The 27,217-nt window shown below is 40.1% G+C and overlaps 1 protein-coding gene across 1 annotated transcript in view; it reads left to right on the top strand.

Annotated features, from left to right (window-relative positions):
• SH2D4A (SH2 domain containing 4A) overlaps window positions 1–27,217 on the top strand; it is a 75,248-nt gene that overhangs the window by 29,024 nt on the left and 19,007 nt on the right. The window contains exons 4-7 of the mRNA XM_032162338.2: window positions 8,798–8,878; window positions 12,789–12,900; window positions 15,667–15,877; window positions 25,096–25,226. Of these exons, the coding sequence (XP_032018229.1) occupies window positions 8,798–8,878; window positions 12,789–12,900; window positions 15,667–15,877; window positions 25,096–25,226 (535 nt within the window). The remainder of the gene's footprint in view (window positions 1–8,797; window positions 8,879–12,788; window positions 12,901–15,666; window positions 15,878–25,095; window positions 25,227–27,217) is intronic.

Here is a 27,217-nt window from a genome sequence, read left to right as displayed (position 1 = left end):
TTCCATGAGTAGAGAGCCCTTAAGTAGCAACCTGTAAAATGATTTTAAGATATAATATGAAACTTCCACTTAGATTTTCCTTCTTCTATACCTTTCTTTCAAATTAAAATTAAGAGCGCTGTCCACTCTGAAATGATCAGTTCTGTAAAACTGGACTTCAGTGGTTTGCCTTTTAAAAGGAGAGATTCAGAAGAGAGATACTGAGATCAGAACACGTCTTTGAAAGAATAGAAAAGAATATGCTGAATTATTTCTAGGATTCTCATTCATCTCAAAGTGTTATTGCATAGCAACAAAAGTTTGTAGTTTTCTGTCACTTGGGCTTCAGGTTAAGAGTGAAAAGCAGTATTAGCAAAATAACACTTTAAGGTGATTTAAGCGGAGGTGAGTACTGAGCTTGGTGAGTAGGCTGGGTTGAGAAGCCTGCATCCCACCCCAGAGTAGATGCCTCGTGCCTGGGGTTAGAGGAACCAGTGTGGCATTGCCTGGTTCTGACTGCAGACAGCCATATTATCAGTCTCTGGAAGGCAAGGGGGTTCACACCTTAGAATAAGGACCACTATGGTAAATAGAGATCATGTGCTTCCGAAACACAAGCTAGAATTTGGAGGATTGAATCAGATATAGAGACAAAAGGGGAATAATCCTATCCCAAGCTAGGAGTCATTTGCCGTGATGTGTATTCCATTCTAGTATACATGAAGGAAGCATTTCAATATAATTTTTTGTGAGAAAGAACGCATTGGACATACCAGGTAAAAACAGATAAGTAATTAATTGTGCATATCTTATTAATTCAAGAGTGGAGCCCTAATCAGAGGGCTACACAATTACCCAAGTGGTTTCTGTGTAACTGTAATAGAATTTCATGGTAGGTAATTTGTAGAATAAAATCTTATATAAGATAGAATCACAAAATGCTAGCACCTTAAAATTCACTTAAGCTGTTGTGCTTTTTAAAAGCAAACAAATAATCAAAATTTCTAAAATAAAAAGCTTGATATAAATTAGAAAAGAGAAAAACATGTTTCTAGTCTAAGGATTTACTCAATTTTGTTACCAACTTCATAATGTACAGCTGCATTGTGGGAGATACTAGCATTGATTCACCTATTGAACTTATTAAAAGTAGTATGCTAGATTCCTGAGTCGGGAGATTTGTTGACCACTTCAAGGTCAGTTGTTCAACCTCTCTGAGGCTAAGTTTCCCAATCCATAAAATGGACATTAAAGTAGCTACATGCCATTGGGTTAATGTGAGAATCAAACGAAATAATATACATAAAAGTGTTTTGTAAAGCATTACATATGATATGAATATTGTTTTCTATTATTATTTCTTGAGATAGAGTCTCATTCTCTACCTCCAGTGTTCAAGCGATTCTCCTGCCTCAGCCTCCTGAGTAGCTGGGATTACAGGTGCCCATCACCACGCCCAGCTAACTTTTATATTTTTAGTAGAGATGGGGCTTCACCATGTTGGCCAGGCTGCTCTCGAACTCCTGACCCCAAGTGACCTGCCCACCTTGGCCCCCAAAGTGCTGGGACTATAGGCGTGAGCCACTGTGCCCAGCCTATTATTTTTCTATTATTATTTGTAGTTAAGTTTTATTTTCCATTTCATCAGGACTTCCTGTATCAATCATGTTTTTTTATCATGTTTTTAAGATTCTGAATATTTTCTCAATAATCCTTTATTATTTTATGCTTACACGTTATATTTCACAATTCCCTTATTTCTCTTGCTTGTCTTTTGCTTCTTCATGGATCCTATTTCAGGCATCTCCTTGGATGAGAATGTAAGTGTGGCCTTTGAAACTCCCTCACATGTGAATGCTTTGCCCAAGCAACCTGCACCAACTCTGCATCACTGCATTTTCCAAAGATGTTGCTGCCCAATTCTGTTGTTTGTGTGTTGCTTAATGGTGTTTTAGGGGATGGTGCAATAGGAGTGAGCTATTGTTCATCTAATATGACTTACGTTCTGTGCTCTAACATGCTCAAAATAAACTCGGACACCAAAGACAATGTTTTTAGTTGTCGTTGTTCTTTATTGTTTTGTTTTGTTTTTGAGACAGAGCGTTGCTCTGTCTCCCAGGCTGGAATGCAGTGGTGAGATCGCGGCTCACTGTAACCCTGACCTCCCCAGGCTCAGGTGATCCTCCCACCTTCGCCTTCCAAGTAGCTGGAACTACAGGCGCGCACAACCACGCCCAGCTAACTTTTGTATTTTCTGTAAAGACAGGGTTTCACCGTGTTGCCCAGGCTGGTCTCAAACTGCTGGGTGCAAACAATCTTCTGACTGGGCCTCCCAAAGCGCTGGAATTACAGATCTGAGCCACCGCAGCAGCTGACAATGCTTAGTGAAACGTGCCATAAAATCTCACATCATATTAGAGTCTGCTGTACTTTCAAGTCAGGGTATTCAGTAGTCTCTGTACATGGATTTTGCTTGGAACAATATTAGAAAAATAAGGAAAAGATTTGCTCGGGTTTCCATTGTCCTAATTGGCGTGTCAGTAAAATCACTCTACAAGGAGTTCGTACCATATTTTTAGCAATAAAATTTACTGTCCCGCTTTTCATCTTGTTAGTCTACTTGGCCTTAGGAAAATCTCTCCTGTCTCTATTATTATTCTTTATAACTTTATTGAAGCAGAGTTCCATTATTCTGCCTCTCTCGTTATTTTAGAAGCAAAAAGCTAAATCCCAGTGTGCTCAGAAACTTAATATTATAGTCATCATTGGAAAATTGCCTTTTTGTTTAAAATGGCTGAAAAGAGGATGATCTGATTGTTTCAATGTCCTGGTTGGCAAAATGGGTGAGTTATAGACCACTGATTCTCAGAGTATTTGAATTCATTCTATCTTGATTAATAGTGAAACTAGATCTTGGCTGGGCGCAGTGGCTCATGCCTGTAATCCCAGCACTTTCGGAGGCTGAGGTGGGCGGATCATGAGGTCAGGAGATCGAGACCATCCTGGCTAACATGGTGAAACTCCGTCTCTACTAAAAATACAAAAAATTAGTAGGCGTGGTGGCGGGCGCCTGTAGTCCCAGCTACTCGGGAGGCTGAGGCAGGAGAATGGCGTGAACCCAGGAGGTGGAGCTTACAGTGAGCCGAGATCATGCCACTGTATTTCAGCCTGGGCAACAGAGCGAGACTCTGTCTCAAAAAAAAAAATAAATAAATAAAAATAAACTCTTGGTTTTATGCTGTTAATTCTTCATTTTCATCTTTACCATAAAAATTGAGTCCTGACAATGTTCTGTTTGTTGGAGCTTTCTGGTTTATTTGGAATTAAAGGCACTTGGCATTTATTTGACTGTACAGCCGTAGCATTATTATTATTATTATTATTATTATTATTATTATTATTATTATTATTATTTTGAGATGGAATCTTGCTCTGTTGCCCAAGCTGGAGTGCAGTGGTGAGATCTTGGGTCACTGCAACCTCTGCCTCTTAGGTTCAAGTGATTCTTCTGCCTCAGCCTCCTGAGTAGCTGGGATTACAGGCACCCACCATCATGGCTGGCTAATTTTTGTATTTTTGTAGAGATGGGGTTTCACCATGTTGGCCAGGCTGGTCTTGAACTCCTGACCTTAGGTGATCCTCCTGCCTCAGCTTTCCAAAGTGCTGGGATTACAGGCCTGAGCCACCGCATCCGGCCTATAACCCTACTTATAAACAAAGGGAATATTAAGTTAGAAGCCAGAGTCAACTGTTTCTCCAACCAGTTTAAATAGTGAACATAATTAGAATAATTCTTCTCATATGACAGACTCTGGGGGAAGCATATTTTGTAACCATGTAATATTAATGTTGTTAGCAGCATCTTTTTCTAACCCATTTTGCTTATTTAGATTTGAACTGCCATACTTCTAAGTTTAACTGTAGTTATTATTCTTCATACTACCTTTTGGCCAATCAGATGGGGTACACCCCCAGATCCATTTGGGATCTTCACTGATTACAGAGGGTTATTCTGACTTGATGTCTGCAGGAAGTCCACTAGCTTCTGATGTTATTAGCTTTCAGTTTTTCTTTTTTGGAAGCTTTTGCATAAATATTCATGGCAGTTTTTGTGTTTAAATAGAATAGATACGAGGCAGATAAGATTGCTTTAACTCTGCTCATAGAGCTCCAGCAGCTGTAAGAATTTCTGTAATGTGGCAGATGGATGATGACCGCAGTGGCTGTTATGCGTAAGAGCATACATATGTTCTCTCTGGGAGACCCTGAGGAAGGAGCAAGCTTCAGATGTGGAGATGACATGCATTTGAGTCCGTGTCCTCCTACCTATTAACAGGTCAACTTAGGCCAGGTGTGGCGGCTCACACCTATAATCTCAGCACTTTGGGAGGCTGAGGTGGGAGCGTCACTTGAGCTCAGGAGTTTGAAACCAGCCTGGGCAACATAGTGAGACCTCGTCTCTACTAAAATTAAAAAAGATTTAGCCCGGTGTGGTAGTGCACGCTTGTAGTCCCAGCTACTTTGGGAAACTGAGGTGGGAGGATCACCTGAGCCCAGGAAGTCGAGGCTGCAGTGAGCCCTGATCATGCCACCGCACTCCAGTCTGGGAACAGAGCGAGACTCTGTCTCAAGAACAAAAACACAACGACCAATAAAACAGGTCATCTTACCTCTTTGGTAAAGGGATAAGGCCTATTTTGACACCTAATGTGAAGGTCAATTGATGTATTAGACTTCAAAGTGCTTTATAAGCAAAAATTATACAGGTAGGAGGGTCATTTTCTTCCCTTTTTTGGTATAGAGATAACTAAAGAGTGTATTTCCTGGGTCATAGCAGCATATGGAAGCTTCAGAGAGGGCATGCTAACCTCTTTGAAAAGCCTCTTCATCCTGCCTCTAAGAGTGCTTCAAAGAGGCAGTGGTATTGCTGAGGTATACCCTCTGATATTGCCGTCATAAATCATCACTTTTGAGCCCATTAATCATCTAGATGTTTTTTTTTTTTGAGACAGTCTCGTTCTGTCACCTAGGCTGGAGTACAGTGGCACAGTCTTAGCTCACTGCACCCTCTGCCTCCTGGGTTCAAGCAATTCTGTTGCTTCAGCCTCCTGAGTAGCTGGGACTACAGGTGCACGTCACCACGCCCGGCTAATTTTTGTATTTTTAGTAGAGATGGGGTTTCACCATGTTGGCCAGGATGGTCTGGATGTCTTGATCTTGTGATCTGCCCACCTCAGCCTCCCAAAGTGCTGGGATTACAGGCGTGAGCCACCACACCTGGCCTCTAGCTGTTTTTTTTTTTTTTTTTTTAATAAAGGAAATACCTTTTGGATCCCACTATTTTCAGTCTGTTACTTGTTGTGCATTTCATCGATTTGTAGGACGTGTAAGTGTATCTAAATGAGCCCGCTTTCTTCAAGTTTTAAGTTTTTCATGTTATTTTAACCCTTTGGAATAATGGCAAAATCTTGGTTCACCTTGAAAAGTAGAATTTTTATAAATGTGGTTCTTAGTATGTGTGAATAGCTTTAGAGCTTACAGTATGTTTTAGACACATTGAATAGAAGTGTTTAAATAGAAGGATTCATCTCTGGAGTGGTTGTTCAACTAATTTTTTTTTTTTTTTTTACATGGAGTCTCACAGTCACCCAGGCTAGAGTGCAGTGGCACAGTCTTGGCTCACTGTAACCTCTGCCTCCCAGGTCCAAGTGATTCTCCTGTCTCAGCCTCCCGAATAACTGGGATTACAGGCATGCGCCACCATGCACCACCATGCCAGCTAATTTTTGTATTTTTAGTAGACAGGGTTTCACCATGTTGGCCAGGCTGGTCTCGAACTCCTGACCTCAGGTGATCCACCCGACTTGGCCTCTCAAAGTGCTGGGATTATAGGCATGAGCCACCACGCGTGGGCCTAATGAGTTTTTATGCTAAAATTCTTCTACTCAAGAACAAGCTTGTGAGTTTTGGTATACTAAAGACAAAACCTAAAATTTCAAAGAAAAGAAAGATCATCAATCAACTCCAGCTACCATGAGTGGATGGTGTTGGCGGCCACCACAGTCACTTTAGTGCCCAGTGGAATCACTTCCATGCACACTGTCTGAAGCACATGTCTGTGCTTCTTATTTTAACGTAATTCATAACCGCGTCAGATCTGACAAATGCAAAAGCAGTGAGCATGTTGAAAGTACTAGTAAGAAAAGGTAAACAATGATGATAGGAAAAAATGTAAGATAATTTAAAGAAAACAAGTAGTAAAAATATCTTGTTCATGTGTACATGAGATGAACTGTTCAGTTGAAGGAATAACTGAGGGATGGAGGATAACTCACGCATTGTGTTCAAAGCATTGTACCCATGCAGATGATAGTAATTGGCAGGAGATTGAGGGGAAACTGACAAAATAGACAACACTTTTGAATACACGGATTAGAAGATAACCATCAGATGCCTATTAGCCTAATGCTAATTCAGGAAGCAACTAAGAGTGTGTTTCAAAGCTCAAAGACTAAGAACAGCAAATGTGCTGCCGACGAAACCTTGGTCCAGAACTCCAGTTTCAGAAGTCCAGATCTGTCTGATTCTGCAACAGCTGCTCTGCGTCTGTTCTATTTTAGATGTAGAGCAGCGAAGTATCCTTTTATAATATTAAAATGATAAAAAAATGAAAGTATGATAAGTAGCAATTGTGAAACCTGCAGGATTCATTAGTTTGCCAAGTAATAAACATAGCATATTTGAAACATTCTCCGCAATACTTGAGGGAGTATTAAGAAAGAAGGGTTACCTGCCTCCTAATTTTCAAATATAAGAAACTGATCCTTTTTGCAAAGCGGTGCCCCAAAGATCTTATATCATCAAAGAAAGGGAGAGTGGGCCTGTTTTTAAAGCTGTCCTTCCTGGTGGTGGAAGTGCACTCAGAGACTTTTAAAGTCATCTTGGACTTTTGAGCAGACACGCTTACATGAAACCTGTGGGAACAGTTCACTCTGTTCCCAAATAGAGGAACTAGTTACTGTTCTGTTTAGATGCAGAGCAGCAAAGTATACTTTTATAATACTAAAATGAGAAAAAAATGAGAATATGGTAAGTAGCAATTGTGAAACCTACAGGATTCATTAGTTTGCCAAGTAATAAGCATTAGATATCTGTTGACCCGCATCTCATTTTCTTATCACTACAATGTCAACATAGTGGAAAAAGCATAAACTCTGGCACAAACTAGCTGTCTGGTGCTGAGCAAGCTCCACAACTCGACTGAGACTTGGTTTCTTCATCTGAAAATTGCCCATTATGTTGTCCATCCATCACAGACGTTGTGTGCAGTAAAAATAATACTAAGACACTAACATGATGCCGGGTCATAATATGTCTTCAGTATGCATTAGTGCTCATTAGTGGAATTAGCATTAATCTCACCACCTATGATTAATTATAAAACTTCAGTAGAGAGCTTGAAACATGCCACCAGCAACTGTTGTGACCAGTTTTATCAGTTGATAGGCTAAACTTTTGAAGCAAATAGTCCCCAGATGCCATGGCCAAAAATAAAAGTTATTTATTTGTCTTCCGACAGTCCAGAATAGGTGTTCTATTTCAGGAGGGCTCTGCTCCACACAGTCATTCAGGGCCTCAGGCTTTTGTAGTCTAAGTATCTGCTATCTTTAGTAATAGCACTGCTGCTGTCACCATTCCAGCCCAAAGGAAGGTGGAAGTGGCCTGGAGGAGTGTGTGAAGGAGGTTTTAAGTGGGCCTGGGGAGAAATAGCAAATGCCTGTTGTCACCTGCATTATGTTGAGACAACTGCTAAGGCATTTGGGAAATGCGGTATAGTGGGGTAGCCACATGCCAGCCACTGTGAGAAAAGGGGAAGATTGAGAAAGCCACTGGTTTATTGCATGGTGTAGTAATGATCCTCTGTACTCCTTCTGAATGGTGGCACCAACCTTTTGCTGAAATTTTGCTGACAATTTCTGATCTATTCCAAAATTATGAACTCAGACACAAGGCATATACTTTGTGGTAATGTGGGTTGTGGGTAGGTATATCTGGGTACTCAGGACATGTGACTACCCATGTTGGGACTTAGCTTAGGATCTGCACTCCAGCCAGGGACTGATGGGGGCCTGTGTCTTAAGAAGCACCCACTGTGATTTGCTGGCATAGTTGTGATGCCAGAGGGTTGGCCTGTGGCAAGCAGGAATGACATCAGGGAATTTAGGCAACGAATCTGGGAACCCCACTGGGGAGGCTGCCTCATGGGAAATCCATCTAGAGCAGCAGAAACATAGCTACTGGGTGACAAGGGTGGGAAAAGAGGAGAAGTGTGGGCCAGGCAGGGAAACTGGGCAGGGCTCCCAGGCACTAAACTGGTGCTCCAGGCATGTCTGCAAGGCATCATATAGTTAAATCTGGAGACTAAGGCATTTCTTTGGCCTGCACTAAAACAGGGTATGCAGAGATTAAGCAAGAAGAGAATTTACATAGGGGGTAATGTTGATGTCTAGAAGTGATCCCCATGGCCCTCCAGGGCCAACCAGATGGGAGAAAAATATACCAAACCCTCAGCTCCTGGCTCTTGGGCAGCAATTCCTTTCTACGCCCTACTGAGTGGGGATACTGAGGATTCACATGCCTGTTGCTGTAGTCAGGATCGGCCCAGGAACACAGGTGCCAGTGGGAGCCTTGGGTGGATCCAGCTGTAGGGGTGGGGGCAGCATTAGGGAATGTCGAAACCAGGGAAACATTGACAGATTATCTTATGAAACTGCACTGCAGCTCCAAATGCCATAAATGTGTTTTGTTTAATTTTTAGTCACCCTCCAATTCTTCAAGAAATATTCAACAAATGTTGGCAGATTCAATCAATCGTATGAAGGCATATGCATTTCACCAGGTAAAAGACTTCCCTTGTGTCCTCCGGGGGCTGCATACCTAGGCATTTCCACTAATGTTTCACAGATTAGTTAATTAATCTCATGCAGAAATGAAATTAAGCAGCAGAATGGGAAATCTGTCCTAAAAGCTGCAAACACAGTTCTTCATCTTTACCCATTTATCTGGAGTTCGGGAAGTGTTGAGTGTCATGGGAAGAACAGATGCCAAGATGTATCAGCTAAACTCCTCCCAGAAGATCTAACATAGAGGCGGCATCCCAGGCTGCTGCAGACATGGAGGGAAGACTGATTTCAGACAGTGATAAACGGAGCATTAAACTTGGCAGAAAGAGTGAATTCAGATCGAGTTACTTCTGTGCTCATTGTTTCTGAACCTGTCCCTTGAGGGTGAGCAGCTGCTGTGTCCTCCACATCCACCACGCCTGGAACCCCTTCTGGCACTCAGCCTTCTCTCACATCCATCCAGATGTGACATTCTCCCTCCAGGCCAAGCCCTGCTTCCTCCATCATGTGAGCTTGCTATTGTGTCATAAATTGCTCAAAATAAATGAGGCATAGACTGGTACTTGGAAGCTGTAGTAGGATTTGACCTACAGAGAGTCTGAAACAGCAGCGTAAGATGTGAGCCTGTGAAGAGAAGGTTCCTGAGATCGGGCTGTGGTGGACGTCAGCCCAGGGACCTGTGTTCCTGTGGACCATGTCATGAATTCCATGATTCCTCTGCAGGGACATGCATGAACTTGCATTTTTAAGACTTCAAGAAATCAGGATGAAGTTGTGGAACTGTAGTCCTGTATGCATACTGCTGATACAGTACATACTTCTTTCTAAAACAGCAGCAATGGGGGATCTAAAGGACATTTTCATTAATTCTGCTTAGATCTCACTATGTCATTTTAAATGGGGACAGCTGAGGAAGACAAAGGATCGTATATTCATCCAAGCAATATTTGTTGAGTGTCTACTACACACTAGGCACTGTTATGGGAGTTGGAGACACACTTTATGAAAAAATTAGATAAAATTCCTGCCCTCAGGGAGCTTATATTCTTCATGGGAGAGAGAGAGATGATAAACATATCTATGAGGACAGGTGATCCTAAGCGCTGCAGAGGAAAATAAAGCAGTCTGAAGGAAGTGAAGAATCCTCGGAGGATGGAATTGGGATGGGACAGGTAGTCAGAGAAGGCCACTCTGGGAAGGCAGTATTGGAGCAGATACCTGAAGGAAAGAGGGAAGAAACAATGTGGATGTCTAAGGCATGCGGACGTCTCTTCCAGGCAGAGGGAACAGCAAGTCAAAGACAAAGAGGCAGGACTTCACTTGGCATGGTCAGGAAAGGGCTGATCATTTGAGAGAATGAATGAGCCAGCTTGCTAAGCTTCTCTGTAGAACAAACGTGATAAAACAGGCATCCTACTTTGGGGGCAGTTGTGAGGCTCTGATGAAGGAATTGGGGAGGCACTCTAAGTGCTTCCATCAACAGGCTGGACAAGAGGCTTTCTTTATGGGCCCAGCGGCTTTCTATATGGGCGTGGCCTTGTTTTCTGGTCCTGTTAGCTAAGCACATTTTCACAGCTCACACCACACATCTGGGTCTCCACACCTTCCACCCTGGGCATCTGGATTAGCATCCGGACTTGGCCCCTCTGCCCCTCCACTCCAAGCCATCACCTGGATTTCCCCATGCCTGGCTCACAGTCCTGAGTCCTGGACCAACATGCCTCCAGCAAAACACTGCTGAAAAGGAAATGATGCTCTTCTGAATAAAGAAAGTAAACCATTACAGATTTTGATAAAAGTAAAATTCTTTGAGAGACTCAGGAGAAGTTCCTTACGTTTTCTAGCTTTTTTAAATAAATACGGTGGTCAGGGCTGTATATAGGTGGGTAATAGCAGATCTCATCTGCTCTTACTCTGTGAAACTTGTTAATTTTTCTTCTTTTCCACTGTGCCTGTACATAATTATATGCAGATTAAAGGAGTAGATTTATTAAATACAGCTCTGTTAGATATTTGAGTAACATCAACCAAGTACTACATCTGTTATTATTAATATTTTTTCTTAGGTAGAATCATGTTCCAAATTTCTTGCTTATCCTCAGCAAAAATATCCGTGATGATCTTAGCTTGATGTTTTCACTATATGTTTCCTGATCATTTAAAAATAAACACATATGCATGTGGAAGGATGAACAAAGCTCCACTTTGAAGCTTTTTCTGCTTAAGCTTAGAAATTGCTAGCAGCACATTTATCTATCTTGGGCTTGCAAACAGCTTCAATCAAAGGATGGCAAATTTTAACAGTCCTTTCAAACATCAAAGCTGTCCTTTGGATTTTCAAATGTTGGCAAACAAAAGGAGCTTAGCTCTAGGCAGGAAAACAATGTAAGGAAAAAATATGAAAACAGTAAATGAACAGAAGTTTAGTTGCATCTGCAGTGAAGCACAATTTATGAATGATCATTACTTGAACTGTGATTTATGACTGCCCACAGTGATCAGAAACAAGTTTCACAACATTAACGTTTATATATTATGCTGTGGTGACATAAGAGCAAGGAAGTCTTTATATTTCTATGGGAAAGCACAAAAGAAAAAAGCCTGTGAGTTGTGATAGAGAGGTGGGCACAGGCAGCCCTTCCTGGCCGTTTCAGTTTGTTTTATTACTTAGCTAACCAAGGCTTTTATTAGTCCACCAAACTGTAAATTCAGTCGTCTTGTGAGCACTCAGAAGGTTGTGTCCAAATAAACAAAGTACCTTTCAGGTCTAAGTGATTTGGTTTGTTCATTTTTCTTTCATTTAAAATGATTTCCCTTGAATGCTCTTAATGCCAGAAACCAGTACACTTAAAAATGGTTAAGGTGGTAAATTTTGTTATGTGGAATTTTACTGCAAGTTTTTAAAAAAACCTAATTCTGCTTTTAAAGCAATATTCACATTTAAAAAATATTTCTCCCTTCTCAAAAGATGCTTTTGAAAAATATTTTTCTGGTTTTTTTTTTTTTTTTTTTTGAAACAAAAAAAGTGCATATTCTGGCAGGGTGTGGTGGCTCATGCCTGTAATCCCAGCATTTTGGGAGGCTGAGGCAGGTGGATTGCCTGAGCTCGGGAGTTCAAAACCAGCCTGGGCAACATGGCGAAATCCCGTCTCTACTAAAAATACAAAACATTAGCCAGACATGGTGGCTTGCGCCTGTTAATCCTGGCTACTCGGGAGGCTAAGGCAGGAGAATCGCTTGAACCTGGGAGGCGGAGGTTACAGTGAGCCGAGATTGTACCACTGTACTCCAGCCTCGGTGATGGAGTGAGGTTCTGTCTTTAAAAAAAATAATGATACATGTTTCTTTTGAACCACCTAAAATCATGTAGTAAGTACCACATTTTGGGACACATGATTCGAGGGGAGAGATTCAACTGAGATTGCTGTGGGAATGTGCATTTCTTCTGTGGAGTCTGTCAGCTACTGTAAAATAGGTTGACGCTGGTTCTATGTAATAGTGTGTTTACATCCTTCTTCAGGGAGTCAGTCTGAAGCAGCTAAGTACTGTGTCTGAGGAAAAGGAATATTTTTTCTTGCTATATGTTATACCCTGTGCCAGGGACTTCTTACATTATCTAATCCTCAATATAACCCTAAGAAATATTTTTTTCTCATCTTTCTTATGGGGAAACAGCCCAAGAGAGGTTCAGTTGTCGCTCCTGGAGTCACACACTAGCTAGCAGTGGTCAATCCAGCTTCAGGTCTTACTGACTCCGAAGTCCACCCTTGATCCTCCCTAGTGGGCCAGAGAGTTAGATAGAAATCAGCTGTGCTGGGTACCCCCGTCCTTCAGGAAACTGGATTTGCTCACCAAGGTTCATTTTTGTTTTGTTTTTTGGTTTTGTTTTGTTTTGTTTTTAAACAGAAGAAAGAATCCATGAAGAAAAAACAAGATGAAGAAATAAATCAAATAGACGAAGAGAGAACGAAGCAGATTTGTAAGAGCTGGAAAGAAGACTCGGAATGGCAGGCATCTCGTGAGTACCAGAGGTCTCCGTAGCACCTTCCAGGCTCTCAGCTGACTCTCTCACTTAATAATGTGATCAATCTAGAAAGCGCTTAATGTGGGTTGTTGAGAGATATGTTCACAGTAAGTTACCACTCAAATGTTATTACTAACTTATTATTCAAATGCTTACGAGCTACTTTTGAACAGCAGACTAGTTCTCCATTCATTTCTGTATCACCAAAATTATGATGTAATTTATCAAATAGCATGATATATAGCTATGGAAAATAGGTTTTGGAAGAGTGTTTAATGATCTTAGACTGTTTACATCTCATTAGCTTGGGGAAGAAAAAACACCATGAAATAGAATGGAAGGCTTCGCTATTTAGAAATGTCTAAGTATCTGAAGGAAAAGAACTGGAAGGTTATAATAACATGTAAACATTAGTTTTCTTGGAAAGGTGAGATTCAAGATTATTTATTTGAATGTTTTTCTTGTAATTTAATACTGTGTTTTGGATTTTTTCCCCCTAAGTTTTTGATAGTGAATACATTTTAACTTTGTAATCAGAAGCACACAGGAATACCAGGCTGGATGTGTTAGCATCCCGCTCGTGCCTGTGACCCAGCCCTGACTCCTATTCGAGTTAGCAGAGCGGGTGAGAAAACTCACAGGAGAAGAACAAGCCCATGCAACTGAAGGCAGAGGAGAGGATGCTCCAGAATGCTAGAAGAATTAGGTTTGAGAAAGAATTAGTGTTTCCATCTGACTCAGAGAAATCTGAACTGCTAGATCATCCTGAGGTAGCTTGAGGAAGACAGCAGGTATGGCTATATTTGCAGGATGTTGAGATCGTACATTGATCTGCAGTCCCATTACAACCAATGCCATTTAAATGACAACTACTGGGAAATGAAAATATTTGCAAGATCCAGTGGCCTCTTTGTACTACGCAGTGAAATCCTAGTATAAGGGAATATTTTGGGTATCTCTTTGAAGTCAGTTATAACAGGATTTGACCAATAATGCCTGAAGTGTAAATATACTCAGTAAAAATCATTTTTACATTCTGCATTAGAGTCTCATTGCTACAACAAAAAATTCTCTTTTACAAAGTAGTCATGTGCTGTATAATGATGTTTTGGTCAATGATGGGTCGCATATATTCTTTAGGCCAGGCACTGTGGCTCACTCCTGTAATCCCAGGCTTTTGGGAGGCCAAGGTGGGTGGATCACTTCAGGTCATGAGTTCAAGACCAGCCTGGCCAACATGGTGAAACTCCATCTCTACTAAAAATACAAAAATTAGCTGGTTGTGGTGGTGTACACCTGTAGTCCCAGCTACTCAGGAGGCTGAGGCAGGAGAATTGCTTGAACCAGGGAGGCAGAGGTTGCAGTGAGCTGAGATCGTACCACTGCACTTCAGCCTGGGCAATGTAGCAAGACTCAGTCTCAACAAAAAAACACACAAAAAAACACACACAGACATACACACACATACACAAAACCAAAAAATAATAATAAAAAACCCCAAATAATGGGTTGCATACATTTTTAAAATAAATTTTATAAATGTAGTGTAGCGCCTGAGTGTAAAGTGTTTATAAAGTCAACATCAGTGTGTAGTAATGTCCTAGATCTTAACAGTCACTGAGCACTCACGCACTGACTCATCCCAGAGCAACTTCCAATCCTGCAAGCTCCATTCATGGTCAGTGCCTTATGTAGAGGCACATTTTTTTTTTTTGTCCTCTATACCGTATTTTTACTATACCTTTGCTATGTTGGGGATATTTATTATTTTTATTTTTTATTTTTGAGATGGAGTTTCGCTCTTGTCACCCAGGCTGGAGTGCAATGGTGTGATCTCAGCTCACTGCAACCTCCGCCTCCTGGTTTCAAGGGATTCTCCCACCTCAGCCTCCCCAGTAGCTAGGATTACAGGGGCCTGCCACCACACCCAGCTAATTTTTTGCATTTGTAGTAGAGTTGGGGTTTCACCATGTTGGCCAGGCTAGTCTCAAACTCCTGACCTCAGGTGACCCACCGACCTTGGCCTCCCAAAGTGCGGGGATTACAGGTATGAGCCACTGTGCCCTGCCTTATGTTGGGGGTATTTAGATACACAAATACTGTTGTGTTACAGTTGCCTCATGATGCATTTCTCAGGATGTATTCCTCTCATTAAGTGACTAGTGACTGTAATACTAAAAGGCAGCCTTGGGGTACTTGTTCGTGTACTAATGTGTTCTACAATTGCCTGTGGTTAAGCCTCCCGTTAATTTTTTGTCTGTCGGGCTGATTCTCATTTTGTCCTGCTTTCTGTTCCTTCACCCTATGCACACCCCCGTGCCACTGAGTAGTCCTATCTTTGCTAGTGAGTCAGGCCCACTGCATCAGAACCTGAGTCTATGCAGGACGTGACAAGTGTCTCTTATTACTCAGCACCCCTGCCAGCTTGAACCCATGCTCAGGCGGGGGACCCTCACTTGGTCTTGCCAACTGCAGGAAATTCTTGCACACTTTCTATACTTCTCTCTCATCCCTTCTTCCTCCTCTTCCTTTTCTCTCCCTCTGAGAAAACCCCCAGTCCTGTATGAAGAGAGGAAGCCTGCAGCAAATGCTGGGCAAGCCCTAATGGCCTGGATCATAGGTGTTGATAATGATTGTTCCTTATTATAAGCAGATAACAAACTGCTGAGAACCTGCGCTGCTGCCGGTCGTGCAATGCTGAGGCTTCTCTCCTGCTTTGTGGGCTAATAAGGGTTTTCTCCCAACCCGTTGTTTTTCTAGTGCGAAAATCCAAAGCAGCTGATGAGAAGAGACGCTCCTTGGCTAAACAAGCACGAGAAGACTACAAGAGGTTATCCCTCGCGGCCCAGAAAGGAAGAGGCGGTGAGAGGCTGCAAAGCCCCTTGCGTGTTCCGCAGAAACCAAAAAGACCTCCCCTTCCACCCAAGCCTCAGTTCCTAAACCCAGGGGCATATCCTCAAAAACCTCTTAGGTAAGAAGCCACACAGATGGGTTTATGCATAAACATTGCAATGGGCTTTGAATAAGCGTTGAAATTAAAGGGGAATTGTGTGAGTTGCCATGGGGTGTGGAGGGCCAACTGGCAGCCTGTGTAAGTAGCTCAGGCTCACGTCTAAGCCTTCTTCCTGGGTGATCTGGTCAGGCAGTCCTCCCCTTCTTAGCTGTCAAATGTCCATAGCTGTTATACTTAGTATACCCAGTGAAATAGTAAAGCTGTGCATGGAGTGAGAGAACTTCCCATGTCCCTACCCCACTCTCCCCTTTCCCTCCCCACCCCAGAGGCAGCTGGTGAGCCAGTGAGGGGAGAAGAGGAAACAAGTAGGGTTTCACTGATGCCCAAGATCACCCTTAGTCAAAGATTATCAAAGTAGGAACCCAAAGGTTTGCTGACTTTAGTGTGATCAGTAGGATTACATTTTCACTGCCAAGGATTAAAGTTTTGATGGTAATTCTCATTCAGGGATACATAGCCGAGTTCATCTTTTAAGAATCTGGAAAGTCTCCTTTTTTAAATGAATTGTCTATTTGGTGGTGGAGATACCATTGCCTGCTAGGCTGTGGAAGAATTAGGAAGAACCATTTGTTCTGGAAAAACTCTGCAGAAAAGTGCAATGATGCTATTAAAGAAACCCCCATCCCTTATGCTTGCTGATTATAAATTTTATTTCTGGTTATTGATCTTATTTTTAACATCCTAGTATTTAGAAAGAAGTATTAAAATCAAATATTGATTGAAAGAAACAGAATTGTCGAAAGCCTTGCCTTCTGAAATAAAAACTAAAAATAACTTGAAATACTTCTCTAAGATTATGGAGAAAGGAAAAATAAGACTCTCCTCCTGTTTGGAGTTGTAGTTATCTTCAAGGTTTTCTTTAAACAGGAATGATGACCTCAGGGGAAACACAAAGGCGGATGTTTTTCTTTGCTGTAATTATTTCTACTTACCCTACTGGAAAGCTCCATTTCGGGAAGTGGGGACCAACATGGAACTCAGTGGAGTAAGTGGAAATAATTACAGTAAAGACCATGATCTCCAAAGTGATGGTTTGGGTAATCATTCTTTTCTTACCGACAACAAAGCAAGAAATGTAGTCAGGAAACAGGAGTCTCCTTAATTGTGTGAACAGCTGATAAAGGTGCACACGGCCCTCGGAGCGCTGGAGCTTGTCTGTGTGCATGTTGGCGACAGAGCCTCGGCAGGGATGTTTTCGCAGCTAACTCCTGTTCTCCGTCTCTTCCAAGGGTAGCATGGAAATGACTTGTAGACGTCCCTGTCCCAGAGCATTTTGAAGAACAGTATATTTGATTGACAGCAATGAAGGTGGTCTTTAAAAAAGGGCAATTCCTATTTTTAGCTGTGCTCAGTTAGCTCATTTTTTTCCAACTGAAGATGCTGCATGAAGTGCTTTTTGTGAGTCAGACTGGATGGTTTTAGGGCTGGGACTTGACACAGGGATGGCAGAGGTCGCCTTGGAGCCACCCCAGGAAAAGACAGAGATCGGCTAATAAAGCGTCTGTGGAGTTTTGCTCGATCTCAAAGAACTTCCCAAAAAAGAGCCTAATTTGGAAGCTAGTAAGAGAATGTATAATATAACTTCGTATGTGTGCAGTGTCTGCCTCCCAGGGAAGTCAAATATTATAGGATATTTTCTCCAAAAGGCTCTGAAAGTCATTAGGGATAATACATACACATATATGCATATGTACATGTATATATGTATATCTGACAGTATGTCACACGTAACTCAGAAGCATGTTATAAAAAGCGTAAAGAACCATAAGTTGGTTAATTACAATAAATTCTAGTAGTTCATCCAAACTTGATTGTGGTGGTTGTGTTTCATAAATTGTATTTTGTTTTTAATTGACACACAATAATTGTATGTGTTTATGGGATGCAGTGTGATGTTTTGATACATATATACATTGTGTAATGATCAAATCAGGATAACTCACATGAATCACCTCAAACACTTGTCATTTCTTTGTGGTGAGAACATTCAAAATCCAATCTTTTGGCTGTTTTGAAGTATGTAGTACATTACTGTTGACTGTGGTTACCCTGCCGTGCGGTAGAGCAGCAGAACTTATTTCTGCTGTCTCACTGTAACTTTGCGCCAGTTGACCAACCTTTCCCCATTTACCATCCCCCTACTCTCCCCAGCCTCTGCTAACCACTGTTCCATTCTTCTGTAACATCAACCTGGCTGGGTGTGGTGGCTTATGCCTGCAATCCCAGCACTTTGGGAGGCCGAGGTGGGTGGATCATGAGGTCAGGAGTTTGAGACCAGCCTGACCAACATGGTGAAACTCCGTATTTACTAAAAATACAAAAATTAGCCTGGTGTGGCGTGCACCTATAATCCCAGCTACACTGGAGGCTGAGGCAGGAGAATCACTTGAACCCAGGAGGCAAAGGCTGTCATGAGCCGAGATCACGCCACTGCACTCCAGCCTGGATGACAGAGTGAGACTCTATCTCAACAACAAAAAAGATCAACCTTTTTGATTCCACATAAGAGTGAGGTCATGCAGTGTTTGTCCTTCTGTGTTTAGCTTATTTCACTTAACATAATGTCCTCTATCTTCATCCATTTTGTTGCAAATGACAGGATATTATTCTTTTTATGGATCTTTTGTTCTCTTTAATTTTTTTGAGAAACTTCATACCGTTGTTTATAGTGGTATGCTAATTTATATTCCTACCATCAGGCAATGAGAGTTCTCCTTTCTCCAGATTCTCACCAGCATTTTTTTTTATTGCAAATGACAGCATATTACACTTTTTAGGTCTGAATCATATTCCATTGTGTATATACACCACATTTTCTTGATTCTTTCATTGTTGGACACCTAGGTTGATACCATATCTTGGCTATTGTGAATAGTGCTGCAATAAACATGGGAGTGCAAATGTCTCTTTCACATACTGATTTCATTTCCTTTTAACATAGACCCAGTAGTGGGATTGTTGGAGCTTTTGTTCTACTTTTCATTTTTTTGAGAAACTTCATACGGTTTTCTATAATGGTATACTAATTTATATTCCTACCAGCAGGCTATGAGAGATCTCCTTTCTCTGGATTCTCACCAGCATTTGTTTTTTGTTTGTCTTTTTGATAATCAAAAATACAAAACTGGGCAAGGTGATCTTGTGGTTTTGATGTGCATTTCCCTGATTAGTGGTGTTGAGCATTTTTTTCATACACCTGTTGGTCATTCATATGTCGTCTTTCGAGAAATGCCTGTTGAGGTTTTTTTCTTATTTGGATTATTTGTTTTTTTTTGCTGTTGAGTTTGAGTTCCTATATTGATGCTTTGTCAGATACATAGTTTATGAATATTTTCACCCTTTCTGTAACTTGTCTCTTTACTCTGTTGATTGTTTCCTTTGCTGCAGCAGAATCTTTTTTTAGCTTGATATAATCCCATTTGGCTATTTTTCTTTGGTTGCCTGTGCTTTTGAGGTGTTACTTTTAAAAAATCTGGGGCTAGGCGTGGTGGCTCATACCTATAATCCCAGCACTTTGGGAGGCCGGGGTGGGAGGATTGCTTGAGGCCAGGAGTTCGAGACAGGCCTGAGCAACATTGGGAGACACTCATCTCTATGAACAAATTAAAAATACAAATCCTTGCTCAGACTGATGTCCTGAAGTGTTTCCCCAATATTTTCTTCTGGTAGCTTCATGGTCTCATATATTCAAGTCTTTAATCCATTTTGAGTCGATTTTTGCACATAGCGAGAGTAGGTAGTTTCATTCTTATACATGTCACTATCTAGTTTTCTCAGTACCATTTATTGAAGAGACTATACTTTCTCCAGTAGGTGTTCTTGGTGCTTTTGTTGAAAATCAGTTGACTGTAATGTGTGGATTTATTTCTGAGTTCTTTATTCTGTTTCATTGTTTATGTGTGTGTTTTTATGCCAGTACCATGCTGTTTTGATTACTACAGATTTGTAGTATGTTTTAAAGTCATTTAGTGTGATGCCTCCCAGCTTTGTTCCTTATGCTACAAATTGCTCTGGCAATTCATAGTAGTCTATTCTGGTTGCATAGAAATTTTTAAAGTTTTTTTCTATTTCTGTGAAAAATATCATTGGTATTTTGATAGGAATTACATAGAATCAGATCTTTTTGGGTAGTACAGCCATTTTGACTATTAATTTTTCTAATCCATGGATATGGGATGTCTATTTTTTTGTTTCCTTTCATTAGTGTTTTATAGTTTTTCTTGTAAAGACATTGCACCTCTTTGGTTAAATTTATTCCTAGTTATTTTATTTTGCTATTGTAAATTGCTTTTTTTTTTGCTAGTACATTGTTGATGTAAAGAGATGCTACTGATTTTTATTAAGTTTATTTTATATACTACAATTTCCCTGAATTTTATCAGGACTAAGAGTTTTTTAGTGGAGCATTTAGGGTTTTCTGTATGTAAGATCAGGTCATCTGCAAACAGAAAATTTGAGATCCTCTTTTCCAATTTGGATGTGCTTCATTGCTTTCTCTTGACTCATTCCTGTGACTAGGACTTTCAGTACTATGTTGAATAAAAGTGATGAAAGTGGACATTCTTGTTTTGTTCCAAGTTTTAAAGGAAAAACTTTCCATTTCTCCTCTGTCAACATGTAAACTGTGATTTTGTCATATATGACCTGTATGGGGTTGAGGTACATTCCTTCTATGCCTAATGTGTTTAAAGGTTTTATCATGAAGGGATATTGAATTTTAGTAAATGCTTTACCTGTGTCTGTTGAGATGATCTTGTGGTCTTTGTAGTTTATTCTGTTAATGTGATGTGTCATGTTCACTGATTCGTTTATGTTGAACCATCCTTGCATCCCTGAGATGAATTTCCTTTGACCATGGTGAAGGATGTTTTTGACGTGCTGTTGGATTTGGTTTGCTAGTATTTTGTTGTGGATGTTTGTACCTATGTTCATCATCATCAGGAATATTGGCCTCTAGATTTCTTTTTTTGTTGTGTCTTTGTCTGGTTTTGATATCAAGGTAATGCTCACTTCACAGAATGAGTTAGGAAGAATTCCTCCAACTTCAGTTTTTTGGAATAGTTTGAGAAGCATTGCTATTAGTATTTCTTTAAACGATTGATAGGATTTGGTAGTGAATCCATCAAGTCCTGGGCTTTTTTTGATAGGACACTTTATTAATGATTTAATTTCATTTGTTACTATTGGTCTGTTAAGTTTTCTGTTTCTTCATGAGTGAATTTTGGTAGGTTGTATGTGTCCAGGAAGTTTTTGATTTACTTCCAAGTTTTCCATTTTATTGACATATAGTTGTTCATAATAGTCTCTAGTGATCTTTTTATTTCTATGGTATCAGTTGTGATGTCTCCTTTTTCATCTCCTGATTTTATTTGAGTCATCTCTTTTTCTTTGTGTAGCTAAACATATGTCAGTTTTGTTTATTAAAGCCACTCTTCATTTCATTCATATTTTGCACGGTTCTTTAGTCTGTATTTTATCTATTTATCCTCTGGTCTTTATTATATTTCCTTCAACTAATGTTGCATCAAGTTTGTTCTTGTTTTTCTAGTTCTTGTGGTACAACAAGAAAATTACTTGAGATCTTTCTACTATTTTGATATGTGTGTTTATTGGAATAAACATCACTCTTAGAACTGCTTTTGCTGTATCCCATAGGATTTGGTATGTTGTTTCCATTTTCATTCATCTCAAGAACATTTTTGGTTTCTGAAATTTATTTATTGACCAATTGGTTGTTCAGGAGCATGTTTAATTTCCACATATTTGTTTCTAGTTTTCCTCCTATTACTGATTTCTTGATAAGTTTTAACTTGAAACAATTTAAGAATTGTTTTGTGGCCTAACATATTCCTAGAGAGTATTCTATTTGCTGTTGAGATACTATGTATTCTGCGTCTGGTTGATGAGAATAGTCTAAAATTGTCTGTTAGGTACATTCTAGAGTGTGGTTTAATTGTTGATTTTCTGTTGGTATGATCTGTTCATTGTTGAAAGTGGGGTGTTGAAGTCCTGTACTATTGTTGTATTGCAGTCTTTCTATTTAGGTCTATTAATATTTGCTTTCTAAATTTAGGTGCTTTCATGTTAATTGAGTATGTATATATTTATAACTATTCTTGCTGTATTGAACTCTTTATCATTGTATACTGGACTTCTTCGTCTCTTCTTACAGTTTTCAGCTTCAGGTCTATTTTATACGATATAAATATAGCTACTCCTGTTGTCTTTTGGTTTCCATTTGCATACAATATTTTTTTCCCCATTCTTTCCTTTCCAGACTATGCATGTCCTTAAAGGTGAAGTTAGCCCCTTGCAGGCAACATATAATTTGATCTTGTTTTATTTTTGTCTAGCCACTCTAAGCCTTTTAATTGGAGAATTTATCCATTGATATTCAAGTTAATTATTGATATGTAAGGGCTTACTATTGCTATTTTCTTTCTTATTTTCTAGTTATTCTGTAGATCCTTTCTTCTCTTATAGTCTTTGTGGTTAGGCACTTTTCTCTAGTAGTAGATTTTGGTTCCTTTTTATTTTTGGTGTATCTGTTACACATTTTTCTTTGTGGTTACCATGAGACTTACAAAAATATCCTATAGTTATAACAAGTTATTTTAGAGACTTATAAACTTTGTGAAGGAAAGAAACAAAAAAACTGTACACTTTACCACCATTCTCTCCTTGCATTTTGTATTTTTGAGTGATGATTTACATTTTCATATTACCTATCTTAAATTATTGAAGTTATTTTTGATAGTTCATTTTTTAGTCTTCATATCAAAGATATAAGTGGTTTACACATCATGATGATAGTATTATAACAAAAATCATGTTAGCATCCTGTTTATGTTTGAAGAACTATTTTTTAGCATTTCTTAAGGACAAGTCTGGTAGTGGTAAATTCCCTCAGCTTTTGTTTGTGTGGAAAAATCTTTATCTCTCCTTTTCTGAAGAAATACTTTGCTGTGTGCAGTATTCTTGTTTGCATTTTTTTTCCTTCAGTACTCAGCATGTATAATCTCACTTCTTTCTGGCCTGTAAGGTTTCTTCTGAGAAGTCTGCTGCCGGATGTATTGGATCTGTCTTACATGTTACTTGCTTCTTTTCTTTAGCTGCTTTTAGGATCCTCTATTTGTCTTTGCACTCTGAGGGTTTGATTATAGTATATCTTGGGTTATTCCCATGTAGGTTGAATCTGACTGGTGACCCTTGACCTTCCTATGCATGGCTATTAATTTTTTTTCCAGGTTTGGAAAGTTTTCTGTTATTATTTCTTTGCATAAGCTTTTAACCCCTTTGTCTTCCTGAATTCTCTCTTTAATAACTCCAGTATTTACTTTTTTGATGATGTCCCACAGACCCCATAAGCTTTCTTCATGTCATTATTGTCTTTTTTATTCTCTGTGTATTTTCAAATAGCCTGTCTTCTGGCTCACTAATGCTTTCTTCCATTTGATCAAGTGTGCTGTTGAAACCCTCTATTTCATTTTTCATTTTATTCATTGCATTTTTCAGCTCCAGGATTTTTTAAAATTACTTCAGTCTTTCTGCTAAATTTCCCTGATAAATTTTTGAATTGACTCTGTTCTTTCTTGAAGTTTGTTGAGCTTCCTTAAAACAGCTATTTTGAATTGTTTCAGAGATCACACACCTCTATGACTTCAGGCTCGACCTCTGGTATCTTATTTTGTACACTTGGTGAGGTCATATTGTCTTGAATCTTCTTGATGCTTGTGTATGTGTGACAATATCTGCACATGTAAGGATTAGGCTTTTATTCCACTCTCCACAGCCTGGCTTTATTTGTGCCTGTCTTTCAAAGGCCCTTCCAGAAATTCTAAGCCAACTTAGAATTCTTAAATTGTTTAGTGAGCCTGTGACCACTGCAGCCATCTCAGCACTAGAGGGCGCTCCAAGTCCAGGCTTGCTGCAAGTCTTCCACGGGCTTTGTGACTCACACAGCTCTCTGTCTTTGATGGACCTGAGGAAGAACTCAAGGAGGGTACAGGGGCTGTATGGGAAAGCTGGTCAGGGACTCCAGTACAGAAGACTGTTTTAATGACCCAGACAAGTGTGTCTCCTAGTGGATCCCTGCAGGGAATGGATAGTTGCTTGGCTTCAGTGGTGGGACGGGATGGAGCTGATATTGGACCGCCTCAGTATCTGTTTTTGGAGAGTGGCTGGAGAGCCCATCTCATTGGCTCAGATAGATGCTTGTCTCCCAGCAGGTGCCTCTACAGACAGGATAGTTCACTGACTGCAATGGTGTTGTTGTTGTGTTTAAATTGAATTCTGCTCAAAATTAGTAGGCTGTTGAATAGGACTTAGAAGTGTGTTTATTACATTGCCAGGTTACTCTTTGTAGTAGAAATTGACTTACATCCTAGAACTTAAGTTCTGCTATTGAATCTATTTCAAAATGATTCTGCTGCCTGTATCTTTGTCTTACCAAACTTCAGATACTCTTCTTCCTTTTACTTTGTATTTCTTTGTTTTTGTTTAGCAGAACTAAATGTCATCAAAGTGTGGAAGAGGATAAAGCAACTCAGGGAAGTTAGTGGAAAGAGAAGAGAAAATCAAATAATGGAAACATTAGGAAAGAAATCTATCTTATTGCATTTGATTTCTTTTGTTTGTAAATACATGCTTTCCAGGAAAATGTGCTGGGGTAAAAGTGTATTTTGCCTTTTAATGCTTATTTTCTCAGATGTTAATTGGAAGTTAATGGAGCTTATAATTCCTATACAAATGAATTTAAATCTATGTGTTAACACAGCAGTGGCTCATTTCCATAACTAGCCCTTTAAGACTGGAAGGACAAGTGACAGATTTATATTCCTTCCTCTTCTGCCCTTGAGGAGGTGTATAATGGTAGTGTGTCAGGGGTCCAGCTTCTTGTTAGCTGAGGTCATTGAATTAGATCTTGAAATGTATATAATTCTCCCTCCCATTCTCTCTCCCTCTCCCCACACACACACGCACATACACACACATGTGTGTATATATATATGTATATATATTTGCATGTATAAAGCACCTCTGGTATCTACAGACATGCATGTATATATATGCATGTATATGTGTGTGTGTATATATACACACACATATATATGACTTTTGAGGGCATTATTTTCAAATTAGTTAAATCTAACTTGAAAAACTTTTATAAATAACAGAAATCAGGGAGTGGCGAGGACAGTGTCCAGCTCTGCCCAAGAGGACATCATCCGGTGGTTTAAAGAGGAGCAGCTACCACTTCGAGCGGGCTACCAGAAAACCTCAGACACCATAGCCCCCTGGTTCCATGGTGAGTGAAGAGATTTCCTCAATGGTGTTTCGTCTTAGGGTGGATGAAGCTGTGCTAATCTACGAGGAAGACAGAATAAAAGCTTCCATTTATTGGTGCTGCCCAAAAAGAGTCTTTCAGGTTATTTTCACAAAGCAGTTTTTCAAAGACGCCTCAGTAAGCTGCATTCTCATGACTGTTTAGAAAGCAGTCAGCATTCATGGGCGCTGTATGCACTGTGGGGCAGATTTCTCACCACAAATAAAATGCATCAGATGGGAGGGAAAAGAGGTATTCCTGGTGACTTACCACTAGGGTGCTTGATTGTGACTTCCATCAAATGTCCACGTCTTCCTTTCACCGAGGGAGACACAGTTATGGGTGTGGGAATGTGCTGGACAGGACACTGGCTGAGCAACCTTGAACAAATCATTATTTTTTTCTGTAGGAAATCAGTTTAAGCCTCATTTTCCCCATCTGTTAAATGAAGGAGTTGAGGGCGGGCACGGTGGCTCACGCTTGTAATCCCAGCACTTTGGGAGGCCGAGGTGGGCGGATCACGAGGTCAGGAGATCGAGACCACGGTGAAACCCCGTCTCTACTAAAAATACAAAAAATTAGCCGGGCGTGGTGGCGGGCGCCTGTAGTCCCAGCTACTCGGAGAGGCTGAGGCAGGAGAATGGCGTGAACCCGGGAGGCGGAGCTTGCAGTGAGCCGAGATCGCGCCACTGCACTCCAGCCTGGGCAACAGAGCGAGACTCCGTCTCAAAGAAAAAAAAAAAAAAAAAATGAAGGAGTTGAACTTTGTGGTCTTGAAAGTGAAAACTTCTGTAGTTTTGATTCCTTGTTTCCAGTATGTAGTTGAGTGTGTAACATAGGTGGTTGGATCCTGGGCAGATAACAGCTAGTAAACATTTTCTGTATTTGACCCAAGAAACTTGATTCAAGCTCCTCTTCCACCTTGCAGATACTTCACAGGCCCCTCTGTTTCTTGGATCTCAAGAAAAGTGAGTGGTTTCTTGCCTTAGTTGACTTCCATAAAGTCCGTGGTTGAATTGGACTAATCGGCTATATGGACAACAAAAGGTGCTTTAAAACAAAAATACAATCCCCTCCCAGAGTATGTTTGTCCTAAGGATGTCTTGGTTTGCATTATGTTTAAGGCACCTTCTTTGAAGTAGTATCATCTCACACACAAATATGCCCACAAAAAGGAAACTCCCAAACACATATCATGGGAAACTCTTCTAAAAGGAATAGCTATTTGTGACAGGCTTTCTCCTAAAACGCTTCTTGTGTGGTCAGAATGTCACAGAACTGTCTGGCTTCTCTTGGAAGTATGTGTTCTTTGGCGATTCAGACTTTGTTAAGTGTCCATCCAAGAGGAGTCCCCTCTCCTTCCCAGGATGAGGTTGCAAGCCTCCTTCCTTTCTGCTTTAAGACATTGAGAGAGAGATGATGGTGTCAAAGATGAACTGAAAGAACATGGGCCAATGATGCATTAGCCGTGGCTGTCTCAGCTGTCTAATAACGCCTTGCTTTCCTTTTTAAAATAAGCACCGAGGAAATCAGCCATTTTGTAGTTTCTGTGTCTTTGGACAGAAGATGCCGTCATCTCTGATTATAAGAATGGTAGTTTTTTTAACAGCAAGGAGTAAGAAATGGAAAATGATGGTTGTTATTAAAAGCCCTGGTACTTTAACAGGCAGTTCTGTTTGAAAGGCTGAAAGCTAGGAAGACAGAGACTAAAAAATCGAGTTGGAGGTTTGGTTAAAAAATATGACTCTTGAGTTTTACGTAAAATAATTTATTCAGGTGTGATTATTATCGATGTATTTTCACTTATACACACATTTTTCAGACTCATAAGCAAAATAAAACTATATAATTAATAACCATTACATAGCCATATAGTCAGTATACATCTTTATTTTCAGTTTCAAGAAGATACAGTTTCACATTTTCATGTAAAGAGAATATGCATCACATCTTATCTCTTTGAAATAGAATTG

The sequence above is a fragment of the Hylobates moloch genome, unplaced genomic scaffold, assembly GCF_009828535.3.
Source record: "Hylobates moloch isolate HMO894 unplaced genomic scaffold, HMol_V3 SCAFFOLD_8, whole genome shotgun sequence".
In the NCBI taxonomy this organism is placed as follows: Eukaryota; Metazoa; Chordata; class Mammalia; order Primates; family Hylobatidae; genus Hylobates; species Hylobates moloch.
Note: the sequence above shows the minus strand (reverse complement) of the source record. Positions and strands in the feature narration are given on the sequence as shown.